General features: G+C 51.8%; 2 protein-coding genes across 10 annotated transcripts in view; one reads left to right on the top strand and one right to left on the bottom strand.

The window, feature by feature from the left end:
• ARHGEF2 (Rho/Rac guanine nucleotide exchange factor 2) overlaps positions 1 to 11,578 on the top strand; it is a 41,399-nt gene extending 29,821 nt beyond the window's left edge. For 8 of the 9 annotated variants that reach the window (XM_031966744.1, XM_031966745.1, XM_031966743.1 and 5 more), the window contains 20 exons: positions 567 to 634; positions 946 to 1,009; positions 1,466 to 1,595; positions 2,098 to 2,207; positions 2,337 to 2,483; positions 3,227 to 3,477; positions 3,692 to 3,817; positions 4,038 to 4,155; positions 4,245 to 4,493; positions 5,904 to 5,980; positions 6,228 to 6,397; positions 6,741 to 6,808; positions 7,371 to 7,571; positions 7,835 to 7,954; positions 8,298 to 8,365; positions 8,516 to 8,551; positions 8,773 to 8,823; positions 9,036 to 9,488; positions 9,823 to 10,018; positions 10,357 to 11,578. In XM_031966744.1, coding sequence (XP_031822604.1) covers positions 567 to 634; positions 946 to 1,009; positions 1,466 to 1,595; positions 2,098 to 2,207; positions 2,337 to 2,483; positions 3,227 to 3,477; positions 3,692 to 3,817; positions 4,038 to 4,155; positions 4,245 to 4,493; positions 5,904 to 5,980; positions 6,228 to 6,397; positions 6,741 to 6,808; positions 7,371 to 7,571; positions 7,835 to 7,954; positions 8,298 to 8,365; positions 8,516 to 8,551; positions 8,773 to 8,823; positions 9,036 to 9,488; positions 9,823 to 10,018; positions 10,357 to 10,430 — 2,777 coding nt within the window. In that variant the 3' untranslated portion in view covers positions 10,431 to 11,578. The remainder of the gene's footprint in view (positions 1 to 566; positions 635 to 945; positions 1,010 to 1,465; positions 1,596 to 2,097; positions 2,208 to 2,336; positions 2,484 to 3,226; positions 3,478 to 3,691; positions 3,818 to 4,037; positions 4,156 to 4,244; positions 4,494 to 5,903; positions 5,981 to 6,227; positions 6,398 to 6,740; positions 6,809 to 7,370; positions 7,572 to 7,834; positions 7,955 to 8,297; positions 8,366 to 8,515; positions 8,552 to 8,772; positions 8,824 to 9,035; positions 9,489 to 9,822; positions 10,019 to 10,356) is intronic. The other variant, XR_004233916.1, reaches the window with a different exon arrangement.
• Positions 11,579 to 13,856: 2,278 nt separating this feature from the next.
• Positions 13,857 to 15,023, bottom strand: RXFP4 (relaxin family peptide/INSL5 receptor 4). The gene is given in 4 exon segments (XM_031968677.1): positions 13,857 to 14,214; positions 14,216 to 14,258; positions 14,261 to 14,378; positions 14,381 to 15,023. Coding segments are annotated over 4 exon segments (1,074 nt in total). The 5' UTR covers positions 14,936 to 15,023.
• Between the last annotated feature and the right edge of the window lie 1,811 nt (positions 15,024 to 16,834).

Genomic DNA, 16,834 nt, shown 5'->3' with positions numbered 1-16,834 from the left:
TGCCAAGTTCTTAAAGGTAGGAACCAAGTGAAGGAAGGAACGAGAAATATGTGGAAGCCCAGGTTGGACCCTAGAGGTCGCTGAGGTCCAGGTCCTTCCTCCGCCTAACCTTGGAGGTGCTTAGGCCTGAAGAAAGCTCTGTGGCCACGGCCCTTCCCCTATTCCCATGCTGGTGCCTGTTGGCTGCCTTTGCAGTCGCCACGGCTCTGAGCTCTCTGTCTCCCAGCTGGCTTTGTGTTCAGTGCCCAGCCCCAGGATGCCCCGCAGTAGGCCACCCCCTCGCTGTGTCCCCCCAGGCGGCTTTGAGCTAAGCCCCCAGTCCTTGTTCCCTTCTCCATTTATTCCTTATTGACTGGGAGCCAAATAGGTTGTGGGGGCAGGTGAGGGCACTCCTCATCCTTCTCTTTATGAAATGATGGAACAGGAGGCTGAGACCCAAAGAGGGGGAGTAGAGGAAGAACTTGGGGTGAGGGACAGTGGTGGGTGGGATTGTCTTCCTGTGGAAGGGAGCACACATAATGTGCCTGTTTGTCCCTTCCTTTCACCCTCATCATCCTGTCTTTCAGCTTGTAACGTGACTATCCATAACCGCTGTAAAGATGCTCTTGCCAACTGCACCAAGGTCAAGCAGAAGGTGAGAAGGCAGGGAGCAAGTGCAGGGGTTCCCGAGAAGGCCCTGACCCTATGGAGATTAAGCTGGGGTGTAGTCTCTCAAATTCTCCTCCGACCTCCCCGGGACAGCCCAGGCAGGAGGGGGGAAGGCTTCCCTCCGAGTTCCCAGGGCCCTTCTCCGCCTACTAGGAGCTTCTCTGGGCAGTGTGCTTTCCCATCTCAGGCTTCCCTGGGAGAGGTGGACCTTTACTCCAGCATCAGCCCAGGGGCCACTTAACTAGCTCTCTGCCTGTTGGGTAACGGATGTTCTCTGTTTGCCCTGCTGCCCTAAAGCAACAGAAAGCTGCCCTGCTCAAGAACAGCACTGCTTTGCAGTCCGTCTCCCTGAGGAGCAAGAGTAAGTACGACCCCCATCCCACTCCCCATCTGGCGCCCAAGATTGTGCTCTGCTGCCACCTTCAGGCCGCTCCCTCCCTCACAGTGGCAGTCCTGGAGGGCTGCCCTCCGGCTTCCTCCTGGGCCAGGCTGAGGGCTGGGACCCTGGGCTCCAAATGAGTGCTTTTTATTTTTTGTTTGTTTTGGTTTTGAGGCAATGGGTTAAGTGACTTGCCCAGGGTCACACAGCCAGGAAGTGTTAAGTATCTGAGACCAGATTTGAACTCAGGTCCTCCTGACTTCAGGCCTGGTGCTCTACCCACTGCTCCACCTGGCCGCCCCCATCCTAACAAGTGTTAAGAAAGAGGGTGACCTACACCCTGCCTTTTGTTGGGGATGTATGTGGTGGGGTGGGGATAGCCTCCCCTGTTTTCCTCACTATCCAAGCTGGGGTTTCCCTACTTCCTTATTCCCACAGCCACCATCCGGGAGCGCCCCAGCTCAGCCATCTACCCCTCAGACAGCTTCCGCCAGTCTCTCCTTGGCTCTCGGCGAGGCCGGTCCTCCCTCTCCCTGTCTAAGAGCGTCTCCACCACCAACATTGCTGGGTGAGCTGTTGGGAAAAGGAGTATTTGTCTAGACAAGTGGTAAGACTATACCAGATCTTAGTTTCTTACTTGTGAAAATGAAGGGCTGAGTAAGATGGCTTCTTGGGTCCCTTCCTTGTCTACATTCATAGGGAAGTAGAATTATTGCTAAGTGTAACATTAATTGACTAAATTATGATACTTTAGATAAATATATAAGCAAAACGAGCACTAACCACTTGTCCCTTTTCAGTCCTAAAAGTGGGAAAATGTACTTAGCTATATAAACTGATATTATTAAATGTTGTAAAATTTTATTAGATAATTAAATAAAATAATCTCCACACACACCCCCAAAAAAACAAAAAGACTGATGCCAGAAGCATTCCTGGCTTCCTTTTTTGTTAGGAAGATGGTGGAGATCTCTCCTGTGCTGACTAAGGAATTAGAGAAGAGCAAATTAGGGCTCCAGTGTTTCCCCTCAGTTTCCTTCAGTTGAAATCAATATGCTCTTTTCCTTTAGGCACTTCAATGATGAGTCCCCCTTGGGCCTTCGAAGGATCCTCTCTCAGTCTACAGACTCGCTCAACATGCGAAACCGCACACTGTCTGTGGAGTCTCTCATTGATGAGGGTAAAGAGAGGCAATGGAAAAGCTGGGCGAGAGGAGGTCCTGCCTGGGAGGGCCCGGGGCCTCAGAAGACCGGGATCCAGGCTCTGGGGAGAGGCCTCTGCTCTGAGGCTCCCTCATGCTTTTCTCCAGGTGCTGAGGTGATTTACAATGAACTGATGAGTGATTTTGAGACAGATGAGAAGGACTTTGCAGCGGATTCCTGGAGTCTGGCAGTAGACAGTAGCTTCCTACAGCAGCACAAAAAAGAGGTGATGAAGCGTCAGGATGTCATCTATGGTAAGCAGGGGCCCCAGGGCTGAGGAAGCTTCGCAGGTTCCTTATGCCATCAAGACCAGGAACTCGCGCTACATGTCCTCCCTTCCTCACATCCTGTTGAGTCTTCCTCTCCTGATACCAAAGACCCCTTTCTATGCAGACTCATTGGCCTCTGAGCTGCTTCCCCAGTGTGTACTTGGTTTCTAGGCAAGGCTCTCTCTTTGACTCTTCTGTCTTTTTAATTCAGCTCAGGGAACCACCAGCTTTTTGGTGAAACCCTGCTGTGGGCCTAGGACTCTGCTCAGTACTATGAAGGATTCCGATCTTTTGAAGAAGGACTGTGTGATGTAGGGAGACCTGGGCAAGGCCTTAGTCTCTTTATGTATAAAATGAGGAGGTTGAGGTCTCTTCTGGTTTAAGGTCTCTGAAACCATAAACCGATTAGCTACAAGCTTCATGACATGGTGGATAGAGAGCTGGACTGGAAAACTGAGAGTGGAATCCTCTCTTAGACCCTTGGCAGTTCCCTTAAAGTCTGTTTCCTCATCCATAAAATGATTCCTACCTTAAGTATAGAGAATCAGTTCTTATTTGTGACACTCAAGTAAGAAATGGATATGAAACACTTTGCTTTTTAAAAGCATTTTTGTAAATATTATCATCATCACTATTATGGCCTATAACAGACAAGGATACAAAATGCTATAAGGTCAACGGGCCTGCCCCCTTGCTCCTTGACTGACACTTTGGCCTGCCTTACCCAGAGCTCATCCAGACCGAGCTGCACCACGTGAGGACGCTGAAGATCATGACCCGCCTCTTCCGAACGGGGCTGTTGGAGGAGCTGCAGCTGGATCCAGCCCTGGTGCAGGGCCTTTTCCCTTGTGTGGACGAGCTCAGCGACATCCACACCCGCTTCCTCAGCCAACTGCTGGAGCGCCGACGCCAGGCCCTTTGCCCGGGCAGTACCCGCAACTTTGTCATCCACCGGCTTGGGGATCTGCTTATTGGCCAGGTGAGGAGAAGAGAGGGAAGGGCCTGCTGAAGAGAGGTAGGAACAGGCTGTGGAGACAGCGAGAGGTGGGTTTTTTGTTTTTGTTTTTGTTTTTGTTTTTGTTTTGCATCCTCAGGGATTGCAGGAAAAGAGTTAGGGAAAGCAAAGACTCCGTTAGAAGTAGAAAGTCCACATGTTATGGGTCTCGGGTTTGTGACGCCATCTCTCTGCCTAGTTCTCAGGCTCCAGTGCAGAGCAGATGCGGAAGGCCTATTCTGAGTTCTGTAGCCGTCACACCAAGGCACTGAAACTCTACAAGGAACTGTATGCTCGGGATAAGCGCTTCCAACAGTTCATCAGAGTGAGTAAGACTGCCATGACCTCTACCTAGAACCCCATTTGATCCTTAACTCTCAGAACTTTGTGCTTCCTTAGCTTATATGTCATCAGGGGTCAACTAAGGTCTTGGGGATTGGAAAGTCTATTGACCATCTTGGACCTCTCTGTCTTTGACCCTGTCCTGTCTGTTCTGCCCCAACAAATCCTACCCCATTTGACCTTTGTTTCTTCTGATTCTGCAGAAGGTGACCCGCTCTACAGTGCTCCGGCGACATGGGGTGCAGGAGTGTATCTTGCTAGTAACCCAGCGTATCACCAAGTACCCCGTACTCATCGACCGGATTCTGCTGCATTCCCGTGGTGAGGAAGGTTGGGCCGGGCCAGGTAAATACAGCGAGGGTGGCTTGGAAGGAGACTTTCTCCTTACTACTTCTTCTTGCTGTCCCCAGGCAATGAAGAGGAGCATCGGGACCTGACAACAGCCTTAGGTCTGGTGAAAGAGCTGCTGTCAGCAGTAGACCAGGAGGTACATGAGCTGGAGAAGGGAGCTCGCTTGCAGGAGATCTATGGGCGCACAGACCCCCGTGCCCAGGCCCCAGTGCCTGGCAAGGGTCCCTTTGGCCGAGAAGAGCTTCTGCGTCGAAAACTGCTCCACGATGGTTGCCTGCTCTGGAAGACAGCCACAGGACGTTTCAAAGGTCAGTTCTCCCTGACCTTGTGGCTTATGACCTGATATAGCAGGAAAGGCAGTTCATGTCCTACTTGGGAGATAACCTTAGAGGAAGAGTTAAATAAGTTTAAGGTTCTTGTTCCTATTGTTAACTGAGAAATAAAGTGCCCTCTGAGAGCTTCATAGTTTATTAGAGACCCCACTGGAATGCACATGCTTCTGAGGCAGAACTGAAACCTTGGGGAGGTCCCAGTTGCAGAGAGAGAGAGAAACACAGATGTATAGAAAAAAAAAGTCTCCCTTAAAATCTCAGTGCTGAGAGGGCTTTTGGGGGTTGATCTTCTGGAGGAGGGCAGAGGAAAGACAAGAATGGACAAAGCAGAGTGCCTCCAGTGGGGGAATGAGGGCAGGCTTCCCCATTCCTCTTCCTCAGCATTGGTTTTAATGAGAACAGATTCTCATTGGTTCAAATTGGCTTCACCAGAGCTAAACTGGACCTTTGTACCCCTTTATAAAACTTTCAAGCTTCTGCCTTGGATCTTGTCAGTCTTCACCAACCTCCTCCTTCCTTCCACTCCCCTCTCCCATCCCTCCCACGCAGTAACTAAGAATATAAACCATGGAGGTTAAAAATAGCAAGGCTGGAGAGCTTTATTTTCTGAAGTATTCAACAAAACACCTCCCTTTCTCCCTGCCATGCCCAAAGGTCCCTAAGGGCAGGAGGAAGATTTCTCACATTTGAGCTGACTTCCCAATTTTATAGGATTGACCTTTGTCTCCTGAAAGCCCCCAAAGTCAGAGGAATGGGAAGAAAAGGTCAAAGGAGAGAGCTGGAAAAGACTGCAAAAGGGAACTGTAGGACTGAAGAAAGATGGAATTGTTTAGCCTGAAGATCAATCTGAAATTGGGGGGTGGTGGCAGTAAGATTTGTTAAGCATCTTAGAGTCTGTAAAGGTTAGTTCTGCAGTAGAGAGGGACCTGCTGTTCTCCACTGACTGTAAAACAAGAGGGTGTAGGCATATGCTGCAGTAGGAGGGATTTAGGTTAGGTCTCAAAAAGGACCAGAGTGAGTTGGAAAGTATGGGAAATGCAGTCTAAAAAGGAATGGAGACTCTGAATATAGCAGATAGACTGGCTGGGGCATCAGGCATCCTCTCCAGAATGATAGAATGAATTTAATGATCCTTCCAAGTGTCCTTCCAACTCAAGATGAATCTGAAATTCCACAAGTTACCTTCTGCCTGCCCTCCCCAAATCCCATTCCCATTTCTGAAATATAGGAAGAATATTTGAGGAATTTAAAAGGAAAGGCAAAGATCGGGGGGATGGAGAGGAGTTAGAAGCCATCACCTAATGAGGCAAGACTGGTCCAAGGTGAAAGAAAAAGGAAACCAGGTTTCTAGTTCATCTGTTGCTGACTTGTCAACTCTCCTGCCAGATGTGCTGATGCTGTTGATGACAGATGTGCTAGTGTTTCTTCAGGAGAAGGACCAGAAATACATCTTTCCTGCCTTGGTAAGACCATATCTCTCCTCTCCTATCTCTCAGTCAGAGAGACACCTCAACTCTAGGGAAATCCTAGTCTTCAGAGTCCATTTTTTCCTTTGAATTGTCAAAATGCCAGCTTCTCAACACCTCCCACCCCGGCCCCCCACTCAACTTCTGACAGATTTTTAAGCAGTTTGAAGAGACAGACTTTCTAGGAAGTCTTAGATGCCAGGACTCTTGCTCACTCCTCTTTTCTCTTGTCTTTCTTTGTCAGGACAAGCCAGCAATAATCTCACTGCAGAACCTCATTGTTCGGGACATTGCCAACCAGGAAAAGGGGATGTTTCTGATCAGTGCTGCTCCCCCTGAAATGTATGAGGTCCACACAGCCTCCAGAGAGGACCGGAACACTTGGATCCGTGTCATCCAGCAGAGTGTGCGTGTGTGAGTATTGAAGAGAAGGCTCGAGTCTGCCTCTCCATGCATGTCAGCAGGCAGTGTTTGTTGTATTTGTACAGATTTGAGGGGGGACTGTTTAGAGCCCAGAGTAGTTCTACCTCATTTCTTAAAACAAAATTGACTGAGCGTAACCAAGACTAGAGTTGGACAGTCTGGAAAGACTCCCTAGAAGAGGGAAATATGGTAGAACCAAAGTTGAGGATAGTTCATGTGGGTGGTGTCCTGGGGAGAGGAAATAGCAGATGTGAAAGGTCATAGATCAACCTTCACTTTGGGCCTCTAGATCCTTTCCCACCTTCATCTCTGATTAACCCCATCTCCATCATAGGTGTCCATCCAGAGAGGACTTCCCCTTGATTGAAACAGAAGATGAGGCCTATCTTCGCAGGATCAAAAGTGAGCATTATACTCTTCTCATGCCATGCCCTGGGTTGTCCCACTCTAGAATTCCATTTTTTTTCCATCTCAATCATCACCTCCCAAGTGCTCCCACTCAGAGCCCTCCTCCACAAATAGCAGTCCTCCCTTGGGACAAGTGGAGCAAAACAAAACAAATCCAGACATTGACCATCTCTGAAAACACAACTCCTTCACATCTAATCTGTTAGCTCTCGGCCAAGAGGTGGGAAGCATGTTTCGTCGGTTGTGGTACTTGCACTGATCTTTCAGACTTGCTTTCCTGGTTCTGCGGACTTCATTCCGCATCAGTTTATACAAGTCTTCCCAAATTCTCAGAATCCATCATCTTTTCTTGTGGTGCTGTCATATTCCATTAATTCAGATGCCATAATTTGTTCACCCGTTTCCCAACTGACGGATACTCACTTTGTCTCTCTAGCTTCTTTCCCTCTGCCCCCACTCGGCCCCTGACTCCTGCTCATCCTGGAGCCTTCTGGCTTGGTTCCTCTCACCCTCTTTGCCCTTTGTCTCTCCCTCCCTGCTTGCCCTGTGTCTTCAGCGGAGCTGCAGCAGAAGGACAGGGCACTGGTGGAGCTGCTGCAAGAGAAGGTGGGACTCTTTGCTGAGATGACCCAGTTCCAGGCAGAAGAAGATGGAGGGGGTGGCGGGCCGCTGCCCACCTTGCCTCGTGGCCTCTTCCGCTCTGAATCCCTAGAATCCCCTCGTGGGGAGAGGTTGTTGCAGGATGCTATCCGGGAAGGTAGGAGAGCTCTCAGGGCAGCCTGGATGTACTTCCTCTGAAATACAGTGTGACCTCCAGACAGCTGAACACGCACAGGCGTGAATCCAGTGCCTTTTGCCTCATCCCTAATGGCCTGGAAGGGCCACGCTCGCTCCCTCTGTGCCTCTTCATTTTCCTGACATTCCCCTGGCTGTTTGATGCTTAGGCGCTAGGGTTCGTTCCCCTTGTGTTCAGTCCCTGGCTCCGCTTTTTCTTACCTTCTCTTTTCTTTCCTCCCCCAGTGGAAAATCTGAAGGACCTGTTAGTTGGGCCTGGGCTAGATCTGCCTCTGCCCCCACGGGAGTCGACTTTGTCCCTGGAGCCCGACAGTGGTGGCAACACCAGCCCTGGGGTGACTACGAGTGAGTGCAGGGCCAAGGGCACTGGGGGACTGGCAGGGGAAGTAGGCAGGACTGGGGGGAGGCTGTCACCAAATGGGAGCAGTTAAAGGGAGAAAATGGGAAGGGACCAAAGTTGGAGAGGGGGGAGAAGTGATTAATAAGCGGCAGGCATTTACGAGGCCTCATTGGGGTTTCTCAGGAAGTCTGTGAGGTCGATGTTAGAGGTGTTAATATACATCATGCAGCAGAGCCAGGCTCACCCAGCTAATTCACATCAGGTGTGGGCTCTAGACTCAGCTCTTCCAGCACTCTCTCCACTGGGCCAGCAGTTTGGGCCCATCTCTTTTCTCTTCTCCCTTGATAGATGGTGAAACAAGAACGTTCAATGGGTCCATTGAGTTCAGCAGAGCTGACTCAGACTCCAGTCAGAGGGTGAGTCCTTTGGGATATGGCCAGGCTGGGGAATAGAGGACAGGCCCGTGTTCATCTGGGGTCTCTGGAGGCTGGGGGCAGTGCCATGGAGGGCTAAGGAGCCAACACCTGAACAGTCTCTTAACTCCCCATTCTTCCCTTTCACTGCAGGATCGAAATGGGAACCAGTTGAGATCTCCTCAGGAGGTAAGTTGAGAGAGCAAGGTAACAGGATTGATGACAGAAGGATTGGGGGAATCAAGGCCCATGACCATTAAAGCAATTAGAGCCTAATTTAGGGTGATGTCAAGAGGTACTAGCTCTCTGAGACTAACTGATATGTTCCCCTCGACCGCTCATTTAACTCTGGATCTGAATGCATGTGTCTTATTCCCCTCCCCTCCTCCCCACCACTTTTTTGTCCCTAGGAGGCCCTGCAGCGACTAGTCAACTTGTATGGACTTCTCCATGGCCTTCAGGTAAGTGAAGGCTGACTGGGGCCTAGCGTGGTGGGAGGAAGTCTGACTCCAGAAGGGAAGTAACCTCAGAACGGAGAGCCGGTTCATGGAGGCGGGAGACGGGCAGACCCTCTGTCTGCACTCGTAGTCTGGGTGTCTCGGGAAGTTGTGACCGGCTGGCTGCTTGGCAGGAGAGTTGTAACCCAAACATCCTCATCACTCACCCCACCCAGGCAGCGGTGGCTCAGCAGGACACCTTGATGGAAGCCAGGTTGTCGGAGGGCCCTGAGCGACGGGAGAAGCTGGTGTTGTCCCGGGCCAACTCCCGAGATGGGGAGGCGAGCAGGCCCGGAGGCGCCCCCGTGGCCCCCGAGAAGCAGGCCACAGAGTTGGCCCTGCTGCAGCGGCAGCATGCCCTGCTGCAAGAGGAGCTCCGCCGCTGCCGGCGTCAGGGGGAGGAGCGGGCTGCCGAGGCAGGCGGCCTGGAGGCTCGGCTTCGGGAGAGCGAGCAGGCCCGGGCCCGGCTGGAGCGGGAGGCTGAAGAGGCCAGGAGGCAGCTGGCGGCCCTGGGCCAGACAGAGCCTCTCCCAGCCGAGGCTCCCTGGGCCCGCCGGCCTCTGGACCCCCGGCGCCGCAGCCTCCCTGCAGGGGACGCCCTCTACTTGAGCTTCACCCCCCCTTCCCAGGTGAGCAGAGCCCCTCCGTTGCGCTGTGGGAAGAGGCCGCCGGCGCACAGGCGTGGGGGGGCGAATGTGACTGGGGGATGCGGGGGCACTTGCTCGGCTAGGGCCTAGACTGGACATGTCTTCCATCCCGGGAGATGGAGAAATGGAGTGGTGGTTCTGAACGGAGTCCTTGGGTATTTCCCGGAAAAGGGTTTGATTTGGGGGGCAGAGGCGAGAAGTGGGAGAGCACGGTAGAGCTTGGACCTGCTTCCCACTGCGTTGCCTGAGCCCCCCTGTGTGGGGCTGGGCGGAAAGTCATTCTGGCTCCCGTGCCCGTGCTCTCCCCCTCCCCCAGGCCGTGCCTCAGATATGCCGAGGCCACGACCGCCTAGATCTGCCCTTATCCACTCGCTCCATTCACCGTACCTTTGAGGACAGAGAAGGGCCCGAGCTAGGCAGTCCTGAGGAGCGGCTTCAAGACAGCAGCGATCCCGACACCGGGAGCGAGGAGGAGGGCTGTAGTCGCTTGACTCCGCCACATAGCCCCCGAGGTGAGACTCAGAGGTCAGCAGGACGGGCTGGGGAACAGGGTCAGGCGTCCCTTCATGTGTCTCTGACTCGTTAGGGGCCCTCTGACCGCCTCAACTCGCTCATGGCCCTTGGAATGGTGTTGCTTACAGTTCTTCTGAAGCCACCAGATCCCAGTGGGCGGAGTGGGGGGGAGAGAAGGGCAGTCGAGTTCTCTTTGGATAGGGGTGCTCTGAGAGGCAAGTTTCCTCTTTTATTTGTGGTTGGTTGACTCCAGGCCTCCCAAGAGGCAGGAATGTTGAAGATGGTGGGGTAATTCTTTTCTGGAGCCCTGCTCACTGGTCACATTCTCTTTTTGTAGATTTCCCCCGAATGCAGGACATTCCAGAGGAGAGTGAGAGTCGAGATGGAGAACCTATTGCCTCAGAAAGTTAAAGGGGTTCTTCCCCCCCTTCCTGATCCCTTCCAGGGCTATCATTGGGGGATGGAAGAGCTGGGGGAGTAACCTTTGGATGTCCAAGTTACATAGGTGAGGGGACACTTAATAGAACTGCTGACTCTTGTGTGTCCCCCACATGCCCCCACCCCTGGATCTCCTAACTCAGGGAGAGCAGGGTTGCTTGAGGGGGTCACAAAGCTGTGGGATTTGCCTTCTGGTAGCATCCACAAGCAGCACCACAGATGCCAATTTTTCAGACCCCACCCCCACCTCCTCATGTGGAAAGATTTATTTATTTATTGTTTATTAGGTGGGTGGGAGGGAGGGACTTAAAGGACCAGGGACAAGGGAACCAAGCCATAAAGGGACAGAAAACCTGGCCCTTTAACACTACTGGGGGAGGGGGGAGGGAAGACCAAACAGGGGTTAACCCTTCAGTTACTGGCCTGTAGCCCAGCAACCCTTACCCTCATACTTAAGTGGGGGCCAAACTTACCAGAGCCCTTTAAAAAGGGATATGGATAGGGCAGTGTCCCTCCCACTACAGACCTCCTAATGCTGCTCATTCCAACCTCCATTGTAGCTCTTGGGAGTCCAGGGTGTCTGGAGTGGAGATTGGGGTGGGACCAGTGGTGATGGTGGGAGATCCATTGGGACCACAATGTTTTGGTGTTCTTTTTGTTTCATTTTGTTTTTTGTACCAAAGCTGACTGCACGTGTTTTATATTTTTAAAAGAAGATTGTAGGCAATTAGAGATGCGGACTCCAACTACCCCATGTCTCAGAAGAAACTTGGGGAGTGCGGTTGGGCATCAGTACTTGCTCACCATAATATGACTGGTGGGGAGCCTTTCCTGGCTCCTATCCCTAGTCTATCTCCACTCAGCCAATTGGGAATGCATCAAAGAGGTGTAGGAAATATCTGGGGGCCTCAGAGTCTGGTTTGAAAACCAATCTTGAATTTTGGTTCCAGGGGGGTATTAGCAAATGTCAAATACCCTCCCCACTGGGCCCCAGCACTTTTCTGATGATTTGATTGTAAAAAGACCAAGCACACAGAATTAAAGATATGGAATCCCATGGACTTGATTTTTGTTGGATGTAGGAAAATGAGAATTAAAGCGATATCTGGACCAGGAAATAATCTCTCTTTGGGGGCAGCTTCTGCCTTATGGATTGTTGTTCTCAGTGAGAAAACTTAGCCAGGTTTGTGCTGCTAAGCTGCACATCTTGAGGGGGTTCATCCATAATCAGGCCATCGTGTCCTTTCACATGGAGTTCAGTTTAATTCATCAACAAGCATTTCTTTAGCTCTTCTTTGTATCATAGCATTGGGGATACAAAAGGAAAAAAATCTTAGATTCTGTTGGGGGGACCCCCCCCCCATAGCAGGAATACAAAAGCCATGCTCTTAGTCCAACTCTCCACCATCCCATAAGCCTTTAGGTGACCTCCGGAAGATGACTCTCACCCCCACCACAAGCAGAGTGTGCCTGCTCTTGGTACGAGCTCTGCCCCATGGAGCAGCTGATCCTTTTCACTTCCCCTTTTTGGTCTTGTGTCCTTCCTGTTTCTGATGTTTCGGGTGCTAGGGAGGGGGAGGAGAGAGTCCTTCCCAGTCGTCCTGGTGCCTTTGAAGGACCCAGAATCTGAGGGTGAGGCTGAACGGAGGAGCAGAAACAGGCACAGAACAAATGAGCGTACCCCAATACAGGGGGAGGCCTTGAAGGAGACGGACGGAAAAACACATCAAACCTTTGGGGTCTGGAAATCTGCAATCCTTTTATTTCTTTGACCCTATACCCTATGGTTTCTTCCTGAAGTCTTTTTAAGTGTAATTGCCCCAAACCTGATAATGTTTGCTCCAGTCCCCCTAGAAAGGTCTTTTCCTGGGACCTTTAACACTTGGTCCTAACCATTTTACATATAAGGAAATGGACCAAGAGCAGGTCAATGGCTTGCACAAGGTCACAGCAATAGTCTCTAGAGGAAGGTGCTGGGCAGTTATTACAGACCGGTCTCAACCACCTCATGCCTTTATAGAAAGCCTCCTTTGATCCAACCCCTTCTGTTGCAGAATTGCCTCACCTCTTATTCTGCCCTTTGGGGAAGCCAGGAGTGCAGCTGCTTCCCAGGTAGAGGCCTCAGTCTAGGGCTACTTGTCTTCTGCATTCCCCCCTGCTCTTCTGGTAAATATATACTAGCTGGTCCAGGCCCAGGCCCACCCACATGGCTGCCTCCTTGGTTTAATCAATGACATTTATTTACCATAAATTAGCAGAGAAACATGAACTACTTGGTACTTGGTGCTTAGGTGTAACCTTTAGAGGAACTCCTGGCCTAGAGAAAAAGCAATACCTAAGGGTCCACAGAATTTTCCATTTTAAATTGATTTAAGAATGAACATAAGAGTTTGGGATTCAGCAGGAAAAAGGAAATTAAATAGTAAGCGAAAACACCAATTACAGTTAGTGCTTAAAAAGTGGCAAATTAGGATACTGTTTAACATTATACATTTTGCCAAAAATTAGAAATGCAGCTTGGGACTACCTGGAGATTGTCCCCCCTACTATGCCATTCTGTGGTATTCAATAATGGCCCCTGTCTCATACTAACAGAAAAAACAAGGGGATCTCCTTTATATCTAATTGGATATTGCCATCCCCTGTTCCAAGATCCTTGCAACTTAAAGGCTTCGATGGTTCCAATCTCCCATGTTGTGATCAGTAGACAATATCTTCTTGACATATTTTTCTAGCTGCTTTGGCAGTTTCTTGCTCTTCCCCCACCCCAAGAATCCACCAATTGTTTTAGTAGGTGAACATTCCTGTCATTCTTTTTTTTGAGGGTCTTCAGGCAATTAAATACCATCTTAAGAGTTCCTTTGATCTTCCTTTTGGGAGTATACAAAGGAAGCGAGTGGAAAATTATTCCCCCCAACCTATTGGCTACTCTGCTAACCCAGTTCCCACCATTTTCTAAATATTATCTAGCCTTCCATTTCCCCATCTGTAAAAATGAGGGGATTGGATTGAACCTTTATAGCCAACAGCTGTAAATCATGCCCCGGGCATTGTCCGTTGAATGTTCAGGGACAGAGGAGACGGATTTTTGCTGTAACTGCCCGAAGTCAGGGGACCAGTTGGGAGCCACAGACACTGGCCCTAGACTCCCACACCTTTTGAGCTTTGGCTACAAGGGGAAGAGAGTACCACCAGAGGAAGAGCAGGAAGGGCTAAGCAGCCAAGAAGGCTTCCCCAGAAATGGCAGTGGTGCCATGGGGTGAGGCGCAAACAGGTGGTAGAAGACCAAAAAGGTGGTTCACAACTCTTCCCCCTTCCCCCCACACCCCCGCCCGACCACTCATGGGAGACTAGGTTTTCTTGGGTCTCTGAACTCAAATACTCCACCCCAGAGGGAGGTTAAGGATCAAAGATGTCGTGGCCCGGTGGAATTTGAGACCACTCCTTCCCGGCATGGGTGCTGGGGTCTGGGGAAGGAGATGGAAGAGGGGCCCCGGGCCCAGCATTTGGGCTTCGCTCTCCCCGCCCCCCCCCCCCCCCGGCCAGGTGAGTGAGGGGGAGGGGGAGAGCCCACTGCCTCCCTGAAGGGCTACTTGCTCGGCCCCGCCCCCCAGGTAGCCGGGCCCGCTCAGGGCCTTGCCCAGGGCCCTGCCCAGGGCCTTGCCCAGGGCCCGGGAAGCAGTGCATCAGGGGGTGGAGGCAGCTGTTGCTCCCGGCCAGGCAGACGGTGAGGGGGGAGACGCAGGTGTGAAGCACCGTAGGTGGCGTCCCAGGGCACGAGGCCAAACTTGACCAGCACCCCCAGAGCGTGCCGGCGTGGTTGGGGAGCCAGCAGAAGAAAAGGGCGGCGGGGATGGCGCCGAGCGCGCGGCCCCGCCGCCCTGTCCCGCCGCCGCCGCAGGCGCTCCGCCCAAGGACGGCCAGCAGCCGCAGGTAGCGGCCGCCGTGACCCCCTGCGCCGGCCAGCGGACGCTGGGGAGGCGGGGCAGACGAGGCGGGGCAGACACGGCCGCACCCGCCGCCCGGGCGGCCAGGCCCGGCCCCAGGGCCCGGGAGGGCCAGAGGCAGGCTCCGGGGCCCGCGGCCACCGCCCGCATCCAGTACCGCGCGAGGCCGGGAGCGGTGACGAGGGAGACGCCGAGGACGGCGCCCGTCAGCACGGCCTCGCCGAGAAGGCCCCCAAAGGGCCAGCGGAAGCCCGGGGCGGACTCGGCGGCGCAGAAGGGAAAGGTGAGTGCCGGCCGCAGGCCGGCCAGCGCCAGGCTGAAGACGAGGCTGTCCGTTGTCGGACGCGAGGCCCGCCGGCCGCCCAGCACCCAGAGCGCAGCCAGGGGGCCCAGGAGCCCATAAGCCAGCGCAACTGTGACCCTAAGGGCCGGGGTCCCGCGGGGACCGCGGCCTGGTCCGGCCTTAGCATTCCCCCCCGGAGGCGTGGTTCCAAGGCCCGGAGGGGAGGGGACGCGGGGGGGGGGGGGCATCCCGGGAGCATGGCCGGCCGCTGGGCCAGGCCGGTCTGCGGCGGGAGGGCGCCTCGGGAGGCGGGGCCAGGCGTTTATGCAACTCTCCGGCCAGCAGCCCCAAGCCACACCTCCAGCTTTGGCGGGAAGTGTCCGCAGCGCCCTCCCTTCCCCCGGGTCAAGGTCGAGGATAGGTGGGGCAGGGCAAGGGAGATCCCTCCCTTCGCTAATCCAAGGCTTCGCTTTAGCGTTGCCCACCTCTTGGTGGAGGGAAGAGCTGGGAAAATTACTGGATCGGGATGGGCCCGGAGAGTGCCAGAAGATGGAGCGGAAGTGGCAGATTCTGCAATCTTATTCCTGGACCTTTTTCCAGGGGACACGACACAGTCCACAGAAATCTCGCCTCCAGCTGCCCTTAGTATGGAGTCTAGTATTTCCCCCTACTTTTGCCTGAAGTTCATCAAAAAATCGAGGGAGAGGAGAATTGGACTGGGAGAAGGGTGTGTTTAAGGGTTATCTAGTGATGTCCCCAATGGACTCACAATGACGCTTACAGGGAACAAGGAAGTGAGAGAAAGATCTTAGGCTCCCTTGCTGATCCAATGCTCTCAGTCCTGCTTCTGTCTGCAGATATCTTCCTTTACTGCAGATTTGCCCTTTTCTAGGTCTGACTCTGAAGATAGAGCTCAGCAATCCAAAAACCACCAATCCAAACTGTCCTGGTGAAAACCACCTTTTCAGAACCTACCAATGGAACAAGAAGCCTCTAATTTTTTTTTTTTTTTATTAAAGCTTTTTATTTTCAAAACATATGCATGCAATTTTTCAACAGTAACTCTTGCAAAACCTTGTGTTCCAGTTTCTCCCCCCTCCCCCACCCCTTTCCCTAGATGGCAAATAGTCCAATATATGTTAAACATAGTAAAAATATGTTAAATACAATATATACATAGATATTTATACAATTATCTTGCTGCACAAGACAAATCAAATCAAACTGGAAAAAAATGAGAAAGAAAATAAAATGCAAGCAAAGAACAACAAAAAGTGAAAAAGCTATATTGTGAATCACACTCAGTTCCCACAGTCTTCCCTCTGGGTGTAGATGGCTCTCTTCATCACAAGATCATTGGGACTGGCCTGAATCATCTCATTGTTGAAAAGAGCCAAGTCCATCAGAATAAGTCATCGTATAATCTTATTGTCGTGTATAGTGATGTCCTGGTTCTGTTCATCTCACTCAGCATTAGTTCATGTAAGTCTCTCCAGGCCTCTCTGGAATCATCCTGCTGGTCATTTCTTGCACAACAATAATGTTCCATAACATTCATATACCACAATTTATTCAGCCATTCTCCAGTGGATGGGCAACCACTCGGTTTCCAGTTTCTTGCCACTACCAGAAGGGCTGCCAGAAACATTTTTTGCACATGTGGGTCCCTTTCCCTCTTTAAGATCTCTTTGGGATCTAATCCCAGTAGAAACATTGCTGAGTTAAAGGGTTAACTTTTTAAACATCGTTCCAAATTGCTCTCCAGAATGGTTGGATCCATCGAACATCCAGCTTCTTTTCCTCTCCTTTCCCTCCCTGCCCTCCCCCCCCCCCCAAAAAAAAAAAAAGAAAAAAGAGAAGTGATTGGGTGAAAGACACTGTCAGAATGGGGAAACAAGAAGCTAAGGTTCTAGGGAAGAAGGTTCTGGCTCCCCTTCCTTACCCCCTTTCCCAAAACCCCTACCTCCAATACAGATGTTAATTAAGATAAAATCTGATGATCAGATTTTTGAAAGCTGAGAAGGAGAGTTTCAGGATAATTAATCTGGGATGGGCTACTCAGTGAGCCAGGAAAAGGCAGAGCCTAGTCAGACCTGGACTGGGTCTTAGTTTAGGAGAGAAAGGGATGAAATGTGATTTAGGGTGGT

The sequence above is a fragment of the Sarcophilus harrisii genome, chromosome 4 (assembly GCF_902635505.1).
Source record: "Sarcophilus harrisii chromosome 4, mSarHar1.11, whole genome shotgun sequence".
Classification (NCBI taxonomy): Eukaryota; Metazoa; Chordata; class Mammalia; order Dasyuromorphia; family Dasyuridae; genus Sarcophilus; species Sarcophilus harrisii.
This window is presented reverse-complemented; position numbering and strand designations above follow the sequence as displayed.